The sequence below is a fragment of the Acyrthosiphon pisum genome, chromosome A2 (assembly GCF_005508785.2).
Source record: "Acyrthosiphon pisum isolate AL4f chromosome A2, pea_aphid_22Mar2018_4r6ur, whole genome shotgun sequence".
In the NCBI taxonomy this organism is placed as follows: domain Eukaryota; kingdom Metazoa; phylum Arthropoda; class Insecta; order Hemiptera; family Aphididae; genus Acyrthosiphon; species Acyrthosiphon pisum.
Window position 1 is genome coordinate 87188737 of NC_042495.1, and position 20734 is coordinate 87209470.

Below are 20734 nucleotides of genomic sequence, written 5' to 3' on the forward strand. Positions count from 1 at the left end.
AATCCCTCCCCCCCCCCCCCCCCCCCAACCATTAATGATTGTGATTAGTGCTTGGGTTTTGATGTCCTAAAAAAATAATATGAAAAATTCCTTAAGACTCGTAAAATATTATGCTCTATAAAAATACGTTTAAAAATGTATTTCTTTCAGTGATACACTATCTTGTTACAGAAACATGTTTACAGTAGGGGATTTTGTTTACGAAGACACTTTAAAATACTCAAGGCGCTAAAATAAAAGTATTGTTATAGCCTCTTTAACTATTTGTCGATATGAAAACGATGGTACCTATACGGTTATACCACCCCGAGTATTGCGTGCCTTCTACACGTTTGGCACAATAAACCATTATGCTGGTTTTAACATAATATATATTGTATTATAATATTAGCAAACGTTCCAAAATGAATACTGAAAATTCCCTTAAAAATTTGAACTTGTCAACAAATTTATGCAAAATAAAAATAATCCCCTACAAAGCATTGTACTCTAACGGAGCTATGTTTTAAATCACCAAAGAAAAAGACATTACATACAAATTCCAGCCATAAACACTATACATCTTAAGATAGATATATATTAAAACTTCGATCACATTCCGTCATTCCATTTAAATTAATTGTATCATTTTGCACGTTAGTATTTTAACGTTAACAAGGATTTAATATATAAAAACCTTAACACTGATTTTTTTTCAGAGTTTTATGTTTGAGACTAATTACGATTGAAGTTAAAAATCTCAACTTCTATAGCAATTATTATTGTCTTTGCAGATGTTCAAATATATAATATTCATGTTTTAAATTTTTAATACAAGAATCCAAATGAATTTGAGTGCAACTTCGTCTTATAAGCAGACAAATTTTAAAAAGGAGCATTTTATAGATATTTTATTTTATTTTTTATGCATAATATATTATTTATATAATAGTTGTTTATAAAAAAAATAATTTAACTTCAGTTTCATTACGTATCGTATAATATAATATAATAAAATGATAACTTAATGCACGAGTAGCTTAATAGGTTTTCGAGTATAATAAAAATAGAACTGATCATCGGTACAATAATCTTAAGTTTTTATGTTCCATATTAAATACCTATATTCACTATATACCGAAATTGAAACATTTGTAAAACGTCCCATTATTTTTGTGAAACATAGTCAGTACTTTTCCCCGGTACATAAACTACTGGGATTCCCAAACTAAGCTCGGCAACTTAAGTTTATCAATAGCAATACGGATGTGTATGTTGGGTGTTGAGGGGGGAGCATAAACCTTTCAAGAAAGCTGCAGGAAATAAATCGACAATAATTTACAAAACCCCTAGTATTATTCGAATTGAAAAAAAAAAAACGATTTGTACAAATATAGTTCTATTATAAAACCGCGGTTACACGAGTCGATGATCTGAAGACATTTACACCTTAAAAATAATAAAAAAAATACCACTCTAAAAATAAATAGCATTATTATATTATATTATTCATTCTTCATTATGTTATAATAACTAATATATATTTTAAAACAATTTGTTATTCAATGTCATAACGAAACTATAAAAATATTGATATTACAATGATTTATTATATACGTCATAGCTACTTACAGAATAAAACCTCAAATAATTATAAGACTACGGCATATTCTGATTCGTGAATGTGTATTCATTTTATTTTATTGATACATTTCCAACCGCATTGTTTTATCATTATAATTTTAAGTATGTATGTAGCGTATTTAAAACTTGTCTGAGATTATGTGTGTGTGTGTGTCTATACCGTCTGGATATATTGTAAGGAACTCTCTTTTTGAAACAGAAAGCGATAAAAACTCAGAACGTAATGGATGTATTTTTTCTCATGTAAGCCCATCAAATGACTAGGACCTTTGGCCTCGTAATGTAACATTCACCTCCATCCAGTATTACTGCCACATAAAATCGTGTGGCAACGAGCAAAAAATGTGGTTTAGTGTAAATAAAAACAAAATAATGTCGGTGATTTTGAGTTTCCATCAAAAGCAGTTTTATAAGCGACGAACAATTTGCAATATGCCAAAAGACGCTCGTGCAAAATCCACATGGTTATGATTGCACAAACGCATATTATTTGGTGTACTGTAACGATATGAACAATCGTCGATCGCACTTGCATTCGGATCATTTTAATAATATATGATACTGTCATATCCACTATATCCACGACAACGACAGATATTTTCCTATAATAGACATTTCAAATATTTGTGTTAAAAATTTAAATCGCCAGTATCTGTTGTAGGTAATCCATTGAGCATTTAGAGAAGAACCATTTTTTAAGGTTACAAATTATGGTGTTTTATTAATTTTACACACAACACTAAAATAACTAACTGTAGTGAGAAAAGTGGTTGTTATTTATATGTTTGTATTTCATCTCCCGGTAGAGATTATCTCATCGCAAATACCCTATAGTCAAAAAATCAATGGAATGAGCTGATTTTGAACAATACATTTTGAAAAAAAAAACTTATTTAATGTGAAACTATTTTCGCACATGAGCTCAACTTTCATCCGACCACAACATATCCAATAATATTAATATTTAAAATAGAAACAATGCAATTGTCACAGGTTGATCGCTGTCGCCGAGATCGAGTGTCGGGTAACATCGATGAAATGAAACGGTGATACATAATATTATATTAATTACTTATACAGTTATAATAAATCATTATGGAATCGAGAAGACGTATTAATATTTCAGATTACGTATAGAATTCAACTGCGTTTCTTCATCGCAGGTTTCTTAGTGTTTGGCACGGAACATTACCTTTTGTGTCCAACGCAAAACCGTCGGGATATATTATCGGAAGTAAGTTCGATTTTTTTATTGATTTTTTTTTTTTTGGCATACGACCATGGTGTTATCTTACTGAAAATTAGATACACACAGCGATGACAGTTACCCATAGCCATCTTCACTGCAGTAGCAGTGTTTGACTTACCTCGCAGGCTGGAAGACATAGATAATAACGATATTTCACTACGACCGAATATACTTGCCATCTTGTTAATCATACTTCACAGTAATTAAATCAATCCTATTAACTATCATAATATTAACACCACACAATCGTATTAAAGGTGTTTGATTATTCAATTTCGAAATAACCCGTACGCGTTTATTCTGAATAATGATAATAATTGCTCTATTTATTCGAGTCGTATATCCTCTGCCGTTTAAATGTATTCCCAACAAAAGCATAATCCAATTAGGACTGCAGTAGGTTTATCACATTCATGGTATATCTATTGCTTATTACTTATTTCCAAATGTTTGTAAGTACTTTATGCAACATTAACAATATTATATTATAGGCACCTATATCTGCCGTCATAAGCAAAAACGCTATAAGTCCAAAAATAAAATAGAAATGAGATAAAAAAAATAAATTATTGTAAAATTTAGCTTGTGTAGATGAATATGCCGTATGTCTGAAATATTACTCCTAAAGTATAATATAAGCAATAATCAACTAACTAAAACGCCGTAAATCGTAGAAAAATGTGTGGTTACTAGATAACAACTTCGTAAATACTAGATAATATATGAAAATGGAATTTAGAACTGGTCTGTTTTGGGAGTTCGATGAACTGTCATAAATTAATGAAGGGATAACACGTTTGTAATCGTTGTGATCCTTTAAATAAATGAACGTCATGGCTTGTCGAAGTGGGTTACACTCAATCATGTCGATGAAAAAGAAAAGTTATAATTATATTTATAAATTACATAGGACACAACCAATCTACATCCCACCCAGACAGCATTTTGTAATGATAATATTATAATACTATATTATAATATTATCATTACAAAATGCTGTCTGGGATAGAATATATGGGTATCTCGCGTGTGTTTGGGGTCATTTAGATCGCTCTTTATTCTTGGTGATGTGTGCATATTTTTATTCTACTACTGTTTGTTATTAGATGTGTAATACAATATAAAATAAGATGTTGTTAATGCACTTATATCTTGGTCGTAACTACTATTGTGTGTGATATAATATTATCGTGATTGCAGAGATAACTTAATAGGGTCAGGTTTGATGTTAGGTGTAACTACAATAATATACGCAATATAATTTTATTTGTGTGCAGAATTTTTACTAAATGTATAATAAAACTAATTGGTGTAACATAATTATTTAACTTATAGTGAGTGAGTACTAAACTAAATTAATTTAGTGCGCAACAATAATCATATTATAATTCTAAATAGATACATAATAATTAAAAAAAGTCCAGACACTAATGTAATAAAACAAATATGTAGGTACGTATAATATGATATGCAATAAATACCTACATGGCTTAAATTATATTATTAAGCTAGCGAACACATACATATTAAAGCTTGAAAATAAGCGTGGATAGTGTGTTTTCGATGATAAGGAAATAAAGAAACAAGCAAATTTAGTTAATAGATAATAATCCCAAATAGATAATTCTACGATAATTCCCAAATGTCTGAATAACCCAGCGAATTGAAATACGAACACACAGCAGACATTCATTCAAACGGGAAATTGTCAAGTTTCACCGCCAATTGAAGAAATGTTAATGATGTTTTGACAATACAGCTCAGCACCGCTGCTTTGATTACATATTATCAATTGTTGTAGAAACAGTATCCATTCTATGTTAATGACATGTATCGGTTGAACGGAACGTTTTGTCCATTATATGATACATCCGTATATTCTCGTGTGGGTATTTTAGAACAGGGAACGTTTCTACTGTTTTATAAAACCTTAGTATATGCGTCATGACAGAACTTTTGATCGTAAACACGTAAGAAATGTCTGTTATGTGCTTGTGTGTTATTCTATAATAAATATATATATGCCGTATGGAAATAAATCGGAGTTAACTAGTTTGTCTACTTATTTAACCGTATACCAAAAAAGTTTTATAATATAATATAAACCTATGCAATTATTTTATACTATATCGTGTTTATAATAATTACCCGTTTCATTTGTTTCAGAACTTGAAAAATCAGATTATGACCACCAATTTGTGGGTAGAGCAGGTAATGTTTCCATGACTATTATAACTTATCGGGAAAATCGAGGTTTTATACGGAAGTTTTATCTTTGCAAATAAATCACTAGGTACTTGATAAAAAAATTTTTTGTCCCTTAAGAGTCCATGTCATTGTATCGGAGCATGCTGTGATATTCCTATATAACAGGGCTATCGAGCCCTCTGCCGTCCATCCGTTACTTCACTGTGTCGGCAATCAATACACCCCATTGTATATAATATATACGTATATATTATTTATATATGGATATATTCTTATATATATATATTAAAGGGTGGATATTATGTTTTATTTTATTTTTATTTTTATCGCTTTCAAAAGAATTCAAGTAAAAAGAAAAAACCCGCTCGCTTTAACGAATAAAAATCATCGAATCATCTAGAATCAAATATTTTTGGATTTTGATGAAATCCATCTAATTTATTCGAAACTACAATGACGCGTAACTATTGTGTGCATAACACGAGAACATGGAATATAAATCTAGTTGTGACTACATACTACATTTCAGTATTATAATTGATGTTGCAATATCGCTTTGTGATTTCTAAGCAGTTTTGATAAATTCCAATTGCCATTTTCAAATATTTAACTTAAAATACGGTGCAGGACAATTACAATATACTTTATAGTCTTAAAAAAATAATATCATTATTATTTATTTGTATGAACTAAACACAAAGAATAGCTCGACATTCATAGAAAATATAAAAATTATCAAAATACATATCAATATTTCACAATATATTATAAATTATCATTGATATTGCAATAAAGTCGACAAACATCAGTAGGTATAGTAAGTACTGGTAACTTTTAAATCGTACATGTTTTTTTAATATTTGGATTTGGTTTAATACTCTATCGCAAGTAATTAAAATCGCATACGCACAACAAAAATATATAAACATATTATACACATTTGAGGTCCTGAACTAATTATTTTCTAAGATAATTGAAAAACATGTTATTAATAGCACGTCATTATAATAATATAATAGTCTATATATTATGATGTGTATCATTATTAAAATACAATGTTACGGGTAGAATATTTTCATTACACGAAAACAATATTATAATTCCGCGGCGTATAATTTACCGAACTAAAATATCATGTTCATGGAGGAATTAACGAACTAAAATGCATCGTTAATTATTAACAATAACCAAAAGATAAGGTTGCTCGTAATTCATTATTGAAACGAAAATAACATTGCAATAATTAATAATATGTAGGTACCTACCTACTATACCTACGTATGATTCGAAACCGGTGAATAGTCAATAACGAACGTGATAATATTTAATGCCTACTCAGAGTATTATTCCGAGACGACGTCCAACAATATAACTGCATGAGCCATGCATATTAAATGTCGTAGGTATGTAATATGACAAGTATAAGGCCGACTCAGAACAGATGTGCACACTGGGACACCGCACGTACACCTACATGTTAAATAATGTATTATAGTTATGACTTTAACACTATACATAATATTAAGTTTTGACGAACTACGTAGGTACCTGGGGGTAAGTGCACGGAGCACGTTAAAATAGTTAGTTGATAATGCTTTATTTTCTGAATGGGAAAGAATCGTCTCACATATTTCATACATTTTTCCCTTTAAAACACGTCCATAATTTCTAGTGAAAATATTCAATTTTATTTTTCACGAGTAATTTTATTATTTATTTCCATTTTATTTTTTCATCATGGTGGCAATAGTGAAATAACATTATTTTGATTATTTTTTTTTCATTGCGTTAGATTTATATTAAAAATTTTAAATACGATTCGTATTGAAACAATCTTTGTGGAAATAACACCGAGCAAAGTGTTTTCTATACTAAATTAATCCGTTCAGATAAATAGAAATTAAAATAACAACTGAAATATTCTATAATTCAATAAGTAATTGAGTTTATCATAAATAAAAAGCGATTTGACGTTTTAATATTAAAATCATGTAGCTGTGAGCTAAGAAGTTTTCTGAAAACTTCTTCCTGTTCTAAAATATGATCTCTTACCCCTACCATCGAATATCGAATATGGGTCACCCATAAGTTTGCCATTAGTGTTGCTTGCCTTAACTTTATCCCAGTTCAGCTCGTCCCCTTCGATTTCCAAAACCAACTTATATGGAATATTATCACATTGTAGTTTAAACTGCGATTTTCAGGGTACTTCTTTACACTAAAACTATCAAAACTATCCTTGAAATTTAAATTATTACAATAGTTTAATATATAGTATTTGCGTATAACATGAATATTCATTACCAACATTGATAATAATTATTATGCAATCAAATAAAACAATTTGACGGAATACTTTGCGTTTATAAATGTTGCGCCTTCTTAATAACTTATTTTATTTCAAATAGGGCTTTTTAACTAAGCAAAATTAGAAAATAAAATATAAATATGAATCATAAAAAAACATTAAATATAATAAAAGTAATAAAATAAATACGTATCAATAAAATAATTACTTATATAGGTATTTCATATTATAATGCTAAACGAAAACTTTAAAACGAGTAATATGAACACGAAAGCTATTAAAGTGTATGCAATTTGGTATTATAGTGTAATATTGCGAATATTTACGCATTGTTAGGAATAAAAAAATATTCTACAAAACAATTATGTTATTAATTGCTTTTGAAAAAAATTATTTTTTCGTGGCCTGATGTGGCTCGGTGGTTGACATTAAATTTTGTTCTAACGTCAAGCATCATCCGGCGCTGTTAGTTCTCGGATGGGTAACCACCTGGGGATTAGTGACGAGTCCTTGCCTCCTCAACCAACCGTAATACCCCCTACAAAATGCTAATGTCCATAGTTGCCAATGCTTAGGATCAATAAAAAAAATATTATATTTTTGTACGTATATTACACAACTAAATTCATAAAACGTAGCAAGCTTAAAATAGTTTCCTTATGAATCAACTAAGTTTCTGGTTCTTTGTCCAATATATTATAATAAATACGAGATAAATGAAACAGATTTGTGAATTGTGATGTACAATTTATTAAGTGAAGAATGTATGTAAGTTACAAACACAAATAAAGGAAAAGTTTTAATTATATAATACAATATGTGAGCAACGAGTATGCAATAAACTTAAAAGGGTTCACGAAAGTGATATAAAAATAATGCTGAACAACTCTTTAAATTAAACAACTCAATATACTGTTATTTATCATAGTGCGCTTGTCTATAATTTATCATTATAATAAAATTATACGATACTACAACAATACAATTATAATACTCAATTTAAACATTGTCGGAAGTAAATACCTACAGCTTCACTTGGTTAAATATTGCCTATCAATGATATTATATTATTATTATATAAATGTTTTTTACTTGACAATAATAAATATAGATACTGTTCCGTTTTCGACAATGATAACACATTTACTCCGCGTTCAACGACGAAATGTTTCGGTAACAATATTATAATATCGCATTATGGTTTACAATCGAGTAGAGAGACGTGTTAATAATAATACCATCGACGTCCGTCGAAGAAGAGAATATTGAAAGGAAAGGCGGCCGCATATTATTATTATTATTGAGCTGCTGGGTGGGCGGGACACGTAGCTACACGTATACGCTTTCATAGTTGCGCAAAAATTGATCCATAATAATATTATACACATACATTATTGGCCTGACCAATCGTACATCACTGTCATCAGATTCTCGCCGTTGCCCGAATGATAGATTCGACCACTTAATATTTACCGACGGTCCCAGGCAACCGACGACGATGTAATGTTGTTTGAACTCGTGTAAAAAATTGTTACCGCGTCTGCGGCGGGTTTCCGTCATCGCGCCAAACCCCGTCACCAACCACCCACCACCCTACCACAATTTATTGTATGCTTGTTTGCTGGAGCTTGTTAGACATACCTACGTGCACGCGGAAAGTTGAATTTGTTTCGGTTCCGTATTACGGGCGGAATCAGGCGAAAAAAAAAAGAACTATTCACGTCGTATTTTCATCATTATACCAGCTACGTTCGATATCGTTCAGCCTCGACTGGCAATCAATTTCGGTGTTTCGATCGTTTTGTTCCCATTTGATTTTTTTTTTAACTCTTTAAAAACGACTTTCGATCGTATTTTTTGTTTGCCTCCGAGTGCGGATTATTAATAATATAATATTATTATATGTGAAAGATTTAAATGTCAAACGCGTGATACCAAACAATATAAAAAAAAACTATTTAAAAATATAAATTTGTTAATTCGGGGATGAAAAATTAAAATACCAAAAATATATATCACTGTTTGTAGTAGTTTAGTTATAATTCAAGACGCTCTATGCATAATATCCATAAAATCTTGAGTTTTTTGTGTTACTGGCTGGACTGTTCTAAAATAATTTTTTTAATTGACTCGAATACGAGACTTATCCGGAAACAACAAATATGATAGCATGTTACATAACACAACTGCCGGTCTCTTAAATCCAACTCCACGACGCAACGTTTTGATTCATGTAATACACACATAACATGTATAGTTTATTAGTATAATTATATTATTATAATAATATGTTAGGTATGATACATTTTTAAATTAAATTGTATAGTAACTGGTATTTTCTGTGTTATCGACTAATGCAATTACTAACATAAACCACCGTCTGTATCAATAGTTAAGACATATATTTCTATAACTACCGTGACCCAAGAACTTAATAACGTTTCCGTTTCAGTCTTTTGAATAGTTTTAAGGACAAAATAAATTAGAGTGCACCCTGGTCCCATTGCCCGTATGGCCATGTCCTAGGAGTTAATAGCTAATACGTATTTGAGAGGATTAGGTATCGAATTTATTTAGCAGTATATTATCCTCAATTTCCTTATCTATATTCGGCCACCTTATACTACCCTATATATACCCCCCTATACTACAGACGCCAAAGTTACACTCTAAAATATATGTCTATAATCAAAAATCTGACTGATCATATCACCAAAAATATCTTCCACAATCCCCTACCCACCAATCTACTATCCTCCCGAAGCACAATATTTGAAAAATTTAAAATAATCAGTGAACATTTAGACTTCCAATCACATTCTCTAAAAAAAAATTGGCCATCTTACCCTCCTTGTCTCTGGTCGCCAAAAATCAATACTAAACTGACCAAATACTTAAAATATTATCACGATAATTTAATTATACGCAGTAATTTTTCGGAAATAATATATCAACAATACCCGGAATATTCACAAAAACACAAATATACACTGACACCTCTAAAAATAAAAATGTTGTGGGCTTGGCCATGATCACGAATCAAGAAAACCATATTTTCCAACTACCGCCTTGTTTCAGGATATATACAACTGAAACGTATGATATCTACGAAGCACTTAAAATCATCTCATCTTCTAATCTAACAAGCAACAACATCATTATCAGCGACCCTTTGTGCGCCCTCTCATTAATCTCAAATCTCTTTCCAAAAAATGAGCTTGTCCAACACATTCAGAAATTGATAACTCAAATAAAAAATCAATTATTTTTTATGTGGGTTCCCTCACACATCTTGATTCCTGGAAACGAGAAAGCAGACACGACAGCCTACGATGCCATTTCATCTTCATTTTCCGTGAAAATTCATTCATCAGCCTCATTCGAAATGTTTAACATAATCTTTAACAAAATAATGGAAGAATGGCAGACATTTTGGGAAAACTTACTATTTTTGTTAATTTTACTAATTTATTATTGTTGTGTTAGGTATGTAACTGAATGCTATTTGCAAACTTACCCGGTTCTGAATACGACATTTTAATTATTGAACGCAGATAAATTTTGCTTGTTTTTGTGCATTCAAAAAATGTCAAACGAGAGAAAAAAAAACTAGATGGCGGAGTTCAAAAAGAAAAAAATTCTGTAGTAGAGTATGTCGAATTTTTTGTTGTTATACTTAACGGGTGGTCGCATTTTATAAACGACGAAATCGTTGTCGCGTGAAGTAGGTAGTCGTGTATTATGTATTATTATTACTATGCAGTAACCATCAACGTGCTATTATTTGGGTTCGGTGTGGCGTACCCTCGCCGATCATTACTGATATCATTTTTCGAAATCCTCGGAAGTGTAAAGAAGTCGGGAAGTGTCTTGTGGGACGACGTCGGATATACGAGTGAGTCGGCTATTAAGTGTATGAGGCACGGTGACCCGGGAAAACCACAAAGTCTAGCGTCAGTCTCTACCTCCATTTCCTTATAACCCTCTGCAGCCTTACCCCCCCCCCGCACGACGCATACTATAACGATTACTGTAACACTATCGAACGCTCAAATTCGGACACGGTCCGCGGCTGGTGCGTGTGCGGTGTCTGATAATTCACACACCGTGTCCGCACCACCGCCACGCACACAATCACTTAAGCTGACGAATTTATTGTTGTGGCGATGTTGTGGCGTGTTGTAAGCCGGAAATGACATTCATAGATAATAGATCGCCACTACCGGAGTAAACGCTCGCGCGATGGTTATTTCGACTAGACGAAAACAGTTTGTGATTTTTTTGTTTACACCTAAATGTAATATTATTATCATAGTAGTGCGTACATTAATTTCATTGCCGTTAATAAATTGTTATTTTTTATAATTTTCGCAAGTCTGCAACCCGAAGACGTCATGCGCGTGTCATATTACCCTTCATCTTGATTACTGATGTAGCCGGCTGCAGATGCGGTTAATATATTATTATAATTTTACGATTTTATTTTTATTTTCATCTATATTCTAACGTATCCAAATTACACCTTATCCGTTGTATAATCCTCTGGAATTATTAACTATAGTAGTTATGTTTATATTTTATTTTTAATTTTGTAGTATAAAAGAAGGTTTTTTGTAATTTCCTTTCATCAAGTCAAGCGTATAGTAACATTTTAATCAAATATTTTCTATAAAACAAATATAAAAGCAATAATTAATATCCTGCGTCATATTTATCGTAACAAGAAGAATATTATTCTCGGCTACATTTGTCTGTATAATTTAGTGGTAATATATTATAAAAAAAAAAATTGTAAGACGGCGTATTGTATAGGCAATTCAGGTACATGGGAAAGGGGACAATAATAATATTATATTATAATATATTATATTATAGTAATATTCTGCAATACAATTTAGTTGCGATCTATACTTAGTAATTACCTACCAAGCTAATTGTATTCTCAATAATATATAATTTATTATTATATAACTGTGAGTTTTCCTAAGTCTTGGTCAGATGTTATGTCTATGATTTAACCACTGAACGTTTTACACAGTTATAACAACTACAAGGATATATTTTAAATTCATAAAATAGTGGATTTCATTTGAGTATATACACAATAGTCAATAATACAATAATAATAAGTTGATTAACACATTTCAAACAATACAATAATTTAGAAAAGTCATGAACGATGATATCGGATATTCCTGTACCTACAGCAACTACTCGTAAGCATACAAGGATATAAACAAACAGTATGTTATTAAAATTGCTCTACAATTATCTTTATAGAATCTTTATAGAATTTATGAGAAGAATTCTATGGCTTAGTATACATTCCCCATGTTAAATAGAATAATACAATTTAATTATAGATTTATTAATAAATTGCTCTATATGTACAACGTGGTCTATATCCACATAGTATTTATGTAACCATTTTCTCCGTCAGAACTTAATAATACATTATTATTTATATTATTTTGATACCACCTATCGCAAATAAGATTATAATTAATGTTGTTGTCTCCCAATTACTGTATAAGCCCTATATTTCTTAACAACGTTATTGAGAACAGAGTTCATTAAACCGAGGGAGGAAGTATGACACTCACTCCAGAATTACTTGAGAGTTGAGACCATACTCTCATGTGTTTTACAACTTTTACAACTTGCCCCCCCCCCCCCCCCCCGTGTATGATTATTGTACATGAATTATATCAAAATTAATTTACATTCAAAATAATAATAATAATTAGTAATAATAATAGTAATTATTATACAATGAGATCATCACAATCATATCAATACATGTGCATCGCAGAAACTAATATACAAATATACTATTTAATGACGTAATCATATGTCCTTGTTATGATATTATTATTACGTACATCAGTGGCCTGTAATTCAATTACCTACCTGTGTATAGGTAGTGTTTAATCCGTTTACCAGATTGTTTATACATAATCGTGATAACTACAGCAATAATTAGGATAAGCCTCGTGGTTTAAACTGAAAATTAATTCGTTTACCGAAGCCGCGCTCGTCATAATATCATTTCGATGGAACGGAATCGTCTATAAATAAGCACTATATAATATGTACCTACTACGTATACATAAATATATTATATACGTACCGTCTTTAATAACACAATAGATTTTTGTGAGAAAAAAACCTTATAATAATACATTAACATATATACTCACTTATACACAAATATTCTATACAGATGATTCGTCAAGCATGCTCACCCTCGTGTTTTTATTTAATAGGTAATTTATATTTTATTAAAAATCTGATATTTGGAATTCTAAAGGGTCATAATATTTTCTAATCCTTAGATTTTTTATTATTTAATGAGTATCCTGTGGTGCTACAAACATATTTTTCCAATTGAGAGCCATCTTTTTACTGTAATTTGTTAAGCAAATGATTTTTATTGTATACATTAATATTAACTAACTAACATTTTATATATTAAAAAAATTGAAAAATTTGACTGAGGATACAGATATACAAGGTGTCCAGTGAGTATATATCCATTATCCGTAGAAGGGGACTTACCACCCGGACAAAAACTGGCCTTTTGCTGTTTTACCTATAAACTGAAAAAATGATTAAAAAAAATAAAAATAAAATGTTGAAAGGTCAATATTTTCAGAAAATAAATCTTTATAAAATAACTATCTTCAAATAAAAATGTTTAACTTTTTTACCAAAAAATGTAATTAAATTAAAAAATAAAATATATGTAGTCCTTGTCTCTGTGAGTCTAATAAAAAATGTATGATAAATGTATTATCTCAGGAGATATCTTAATGGGTAAATCCTTGCGGGACACCTTGTACTAATAACTTTAGTAAAAAGTACTAAATATTTATTAAATCTATTTTGTAGCTTATGTAAAACCAATATCTTTGAACTACGATCCTTAATAGATTAATAACTCAAAAACTTCATCTGAATTATCGGCCTTTCAATTTACTAAGATAAAAGGTACCTAGTTTTCATTTGAAAAAAGAAGTTTGTACCAATACAGGACATTCATGGTAGAAAAAATATATGTAAGTAAGTATTTGTAAATAATAATATGGGCCTGGCTTTTTAGCATCTTTAAAATTTCTAAAAGGGTATCGATGCTTGATATATTATATGGATACATATGGATAGGCAATTAAATAAAAATTGTAATTTTCGTATAAAAGCACAATAAATAAGAGCTAATAATAGGTACTTGTGCCATTTGATTATTTAATTTATGTTTTGACTTTTAAGAATATCAGGTGTATATTTCAAGGTTATTTTTATGCACGGTTGTACATTATTCAATTATAGTAGTTTTTTTTTTTTTGGTGCATACAAATCCGGACTTCGATTTATTATAATTTATCTCGACTATAATATTATTCATTCTCGATGTATTACAATGTAATATACAATTCGAATGTTTGGCTGTGTTGCAGGCGTGGAATGATTACAAATTGCAATGGGACCCGAAGGAGTATGGTGGCGTGCAAATGCTCCACGTGCCTTCCGATCACATTTGGCGGCCGGATATCGTGCTCTACAACAAGTGAGCGTATTCACAATATTTCGAACGCGTGCGCGTTCACCCCCGAAAATTTGTCCCCTCACTATTCAAAGTTAATAATAATAATACGAATAAATTATTATTATTATATGATCCCTTATTTTTACAACATAGTCGTTGTTTACGACCACTACGAACATATGATGTATATTATAACAAACACGCGCGCGCGCTCGCGCGCACACACACACACGCACACACACGCACACACACGCACACACACACACACACACACACACACACACACACACACACACACGCACACGCACACACACACACAATCTATATGACGTATGATATGCATAACTCACGCCCACGCGACCGATCGCCCCCGTCTAGCCCCCTGTTTGCTACGCGTAATATATATATATTTCCCGATTAATTATGTCAGTATGTGTAATATGTTTACTAACACAACAATATAATAATTTATATTATAATATTATATTGTGTAGTTTCTGCTATGAATATATGACTATACAGCTGCTGCTACTGCTACTACTACCACTACTGATGCGGTTGCATATTATATCGATATTGCCAATTCGCGTAGTGCGTATTATATAATTTATAATAAAACAAAATTAATATTTATAATATTGTTCATCGTGTTATTACGAGTTGTGTGTAATACAAGAGCGAAAAAAAATGTACACTATAGTTAAGTGTGTGTTTGCGTTTTTTTTGTGGAGTTTTGTTACTCCCGCCAACCCTGCAGCCGTCACTGTCGATGATCACAATGCGCGTGTGTGCGTATTCCCCCGTGGACGACAAACGGAATGCATACCATGAAAACATTAGAATATATTATATTATTATTATCATACACTATATTATTATTGTAGCTACAATGTATAATACTGCTGCAGGTACAATTGAATAACACCTATAGGTACCGCATTAAAAAAATATGTAATACTGCATAAAACTATAATAATAACAATAATAATAATTGCGCGGCGTAAGAATCTGCCACCACCACCACAGCTCTATCTGTATGCAATATTGATGTGTTCCCCTCGATCAGATGAATATAATATATATTTATAATAGATATATTTATACGTTACATTATTGTACCTAATTCGTGATTGTCAATTTATTATATTATTGACACGGTTTAAAAGCGGATAATCGTCCTATATAAAAGGCACGGTTCAGATCGGAACTATATTTGTGGAGTGTAATTTTCTTTAGTATAGGTTGGATATTTAAATTCAATCTATGATAATAATTTATTATAATACATATAATATTTAAAAAAAAAAAATAAACGATAATTGTATATGTCGTAGGTAAATACCTACTTATCTATTATATTAAATGTATATCATCCAATTTCGTGTATTAAGTTCGTATCACGTGCGCTATATTATGCCTATGCTTTATTAATACTATAAGGATAATAGACGATAAAATTCAATCGGCTTGAAAAACTTCTTTTTTTTTATAGCTACACATATAGTCGAATGAAATATTGATGGACTCACGTCGTGTATTTATACTATAGTGTTATGCATTGTAAATGTTGGAATCCATGAATAATATTCTTTATAAGTCCCTTTTGTTTTATTTTTACCTCCAATAACCTTATATTATACTTTTTTACATATTATATTTGAAACAAATACTAGTAAGATTTTTAAAACGTGGATCGTCATAATATTTCTTAGATTTTATATACTTTTAAAAGTATTCATGTAATATACATTTATTATTTGGTTTAAAATTTAGTTTGAAAATAGTCAATGATAATATAATAATTAGTCTTTCCGTGATTAACAATTTTTTCAGTTTATTTACACAATGATAAAGTGGATTATCATTACAATTGAATGGTCCTTTTGTTTGTTGATTGTATACGTTTCCTTATTAGGATTTTTTTATAATAACATACTTAATATAATATTGTTATAATTGAAAATTATTTTACTTCGTACTTAATAAGTACCTTATACGTCAATGGACTGACGCTTTTGGTTTTCGTATTAGACCGATTTATTATATTTTTATTATATACAATATTAAAACCACTAATTGACGTTGGTAGACGACCTTTGCGGCTATACACGGTCACGTGGGATTTCGGAATCATTGACAAATTTCAATAATTAATTTCCCATGGGTATAGGTATAAGACCTGATAGGCGATAACCATCGACCCACATTTACACAAACAACTATTGTTCTAAAAATACAATACGCCATTGACTAATGACTACCGGCACTGGAACTATATACAGTGCGTTAAGCGCTAAACGTCTAAATCACAAAGGAATAAAAACATTTCTAGACTTCTAGTACGTTCATAATAGCGGTTTCATAAGATAAAAATGATTGCGATGAACGCCAGTATTTCATTGGATGCATAACTACGTATAAACATTAACCGTGCCTATGTGCAGTAAGTGAACGTAAATGTTAAGGAAAATAGTGTGTACGTTATAAGATAATACTGTTTAGTGATTTGAGATATCCACAAACGCTTTTACACAGACGCGCTTAGGAAACGTTTACATTAACATAACTGACTCAGTGCTATACGCATTTATTATCATTACAAAGTATACAAACGCATTGTTCGATGTATTTGATAGAAAGCTCCGATAGTGTTTTGTGTGGCGCAATCAATTCAAACAATATACATTAGGTATATATGGTATATATTATCTTAAAAGCTACAATATCGTCGTACACTTAATTCACAGTTATATACGTTTATACTGCAGTATACGTAGGTACTTGTTATTCACTGAAATTGTCCACCATTCATTTCATCATGCAAATTATTGAAACTATACGGGTAAATCAAAAGTTAAATACTACATATACAATACATAAAACATTTTAATGACGTGTAACTTTAAGTCCGTTTACGAGATAGATATTTTCATTTATTGCACTATAATATAATAAAACAAGAATGAAAAGGGAATTCACTCCTACCTATCTGTACCGGTTGAGGTAAAACGCATTATAACCGAATGTAGTAAATACTAGGAGAGACAAGTAGGTAGCGGAAATATTCAGTATTCTATCGGGAGCCCTAAACCCGCAGACAAAAAATAACAGCTGACCATCTTTCTTTACAACTCAAACTTGATAAATTATTGTAGGCCACGAGAATATACGTCGTGTATACATGTACAATGCAAACTAATGTGAGTTAATTATAAAAAAAATCTAAGGGCCATTTCTGCCAAGACAGAAAAAAATAAATACAACTATACTAATCACAACACATGATTATTAGATTGCATAAACGTAGATGCTTTGTTAGATTTAACTTCCTGATATTATTCTTCTCAATTATTTAAGAGGCGAGGCACTTATTTTTATGAAGTTTATTGTTTACGCTCACTTTGTTTTACTTTTAAGAGTACCCAATGAAAAGTCGCACGCAATACAATTTACCAAACGAACTGGCCACTCAAATAGACCGTACCAAGAAATAACAATTGTTAGGATAAAAACGTTATTGTAGTGAACACGCAACTTTCGATGTTTCCAATAGACAATTATTATTGTTATTCCTATAAAAAGCCATTTTGTAATGTTTCCAAAATCTCTAACTGTTTATCGTCCGCAATACGACATTGAGCATTTTAATAAGGTTTTTCTTGAATAAAATATTCAGTTATAGGTATTAAATAAATGACGAGCTTTATAGAAGAAAAAAAGTGATCTGTTATAGCTGATATCATGATAATATGTCATCATCTATATTACGGACAATTAGTATACTGTATACTATACACAATTCTGTTAACTGAGTATTTTACGAAAACAATACTAAATGAAAACATATTTTTTTCCGATAGAATTGTAGAAAATTTATCGTTTCAAAAATGCCGGTCCCGAAAAAGATTTACGATACGCACATAATATTTCAGTTATGACACAACGGAGGATTGTTATAAATTCTAATACAAGTAACATAATGATATATCTTACAATATCAACAACCAACACCCCCGACGACGATGGTCGAAACAACGGCACGTATTTTATTCCGGACTTTTATACCGTGGTATAGCGTCGACGCGAAGCAAATAGTGCGTGCCGAGTGCCGCGCCGGAAAATTCGGAATACGGTGTTGGTATAATGTATATATTAAATTATATATATATACGGGATAGTACTATACAGGGTAATTCACCAAAAATGTTCACCCCCGTTTTTCATATAACATTGAATTTATCAAAATTCTGATTTTTAGAATTTTTGAATATTTTTAAGCTCTTGAGATTTTTGTACTACTACAAAAGGGTTATTTGTTATTGTCTCGACTTAAACGCGTAGATACTACTTTTTATACATTATACAGAATAATTCATCAATCATTCACAATCTGATTTTTTAACTTTTAGATATATACGACATAATATGTCGTAATAACCATATTATTTTCAAATTCTCAAGATTTGTTGTCCTATACTTTGGAGATTGTCTTTGGCGGTAAAAACGTCTGTTTTTTAAATGAAACCCCCCCCATTTATACAGTAAATTATTTAGTGTATATTTTTTTTTGAAAATGATCATGTATTTAATTCATAATTTGAACGAGCATTTTCTCAGTTATTAACATTTTTATACTAATGACAATACTATAATAGCCCTTAAAAATGTTTGTACAAAAATATAAAATACTTGTAATATTGGACCTAGTATTTATTAAACTTAAACCATTTTCACAAATTGTAGATTGCTAAAATTTTCAAATTACCATAGCCTCTATATCCCCCAAACCCAAGATCATAGGAACTATTATCCTTAGTACCTAAACAAAGTTAAATAATTCAGAAACTACTCGTTTGAACTTTGATTTTGATACGTTAACATTTCCAGTAAAATTATTCGCTATATAATATACGTGCAGGAAAAGGGTGGTTCTGATTTGAAAAACAAAAGTTTGTATCTTCACGGGACACTCACTTCTTAAGTAGGTAGTACCTAAAGCAAACCTCAAGAGTTTGAAAATTGTATGGTCTTTTAAAGTTTTTAACTATATAAGTATCGTATATATTTAAAAATGTTGGAAATCAGATAGAGAATACTTGGTGAATCACCCTGTATATAATATTTTAAGTAGTATCTACGCGTTGAAGTCGAGACGATAACTAAAAACCGCCTACACATGGTTTGCCCCGGTGGATGGTACGGTCGTAAATATTAATTCCGCTTTTTCACATATACATGCGTATACCTCTACATATTATATACCTACGCGTATTATATGTATTATATGTTTCATAGGACCTCTTGTGCATAAATAAATAAATATATATATATATATATATATATATATATGTACACATACATACCTACATATACTGTACGTGTACACCACACGTAATAATATATATATCGTATTATATATCATTATAAAGTATCTTTTCAGAGCCGAGGGATGGCGCCGCCGTTTGGTCCTAGGCCAATTTAACGCAGGCACGCATAACAATATTATATTATGATTATTACGTTATATTGTGCCGGATTTACCGGCACAACGTTATATTGTTTGGCTTTTGATAGATGTCGACTAAAAGTCTAAAAGTCTCGTGCACAACACCGCGTTTGAGCGCGTACTCGCGCACATAATATATTATCAAGTACCGGCAAAATGTTTATATAATTATTGCCGTTATTGTATACTCGAATCATCGATGTCGTCGCTCTAGTGTTGGATGTCGTCGTATAATAATATTATTATTATATAATGATACGAGCCGACCATTATCCGAACAAAATGATAATATAA

General features: G+C 30.7%; 1 protein-coding gene across 5 annotated transcripts in view; it reads left to right on the plus strand.

The window, feature by feature from the left end:
* Positions 1–20734, plus strand: part of LOC100166757 (acetylcholine receptor subunit alpha-like) — a 175538-nt gene that overhangs the window by 61653 nt on the left and 93151 nt on the right. For all 5 annotated transcript variants that reach the window (XR_003839649.1, XR_003839648.1, XR_003839650.1 and 2 more), the window contains exons 3-4: positions 5039–5083; positions 14846–14955. Coding sequence is in view for 2 of the 5 variants with exons in the window: in XM_029490650.1 (XP_029346510.1) it covers positions 5039–5083; positions 14846–14955 (155 nt within the window). In the remaining 3 variants the exon portion in view is untranslated. The remainder of the gene's footprint in view (positions 1–5038; positions 5084–14845; positions 14956–20734) is intronic.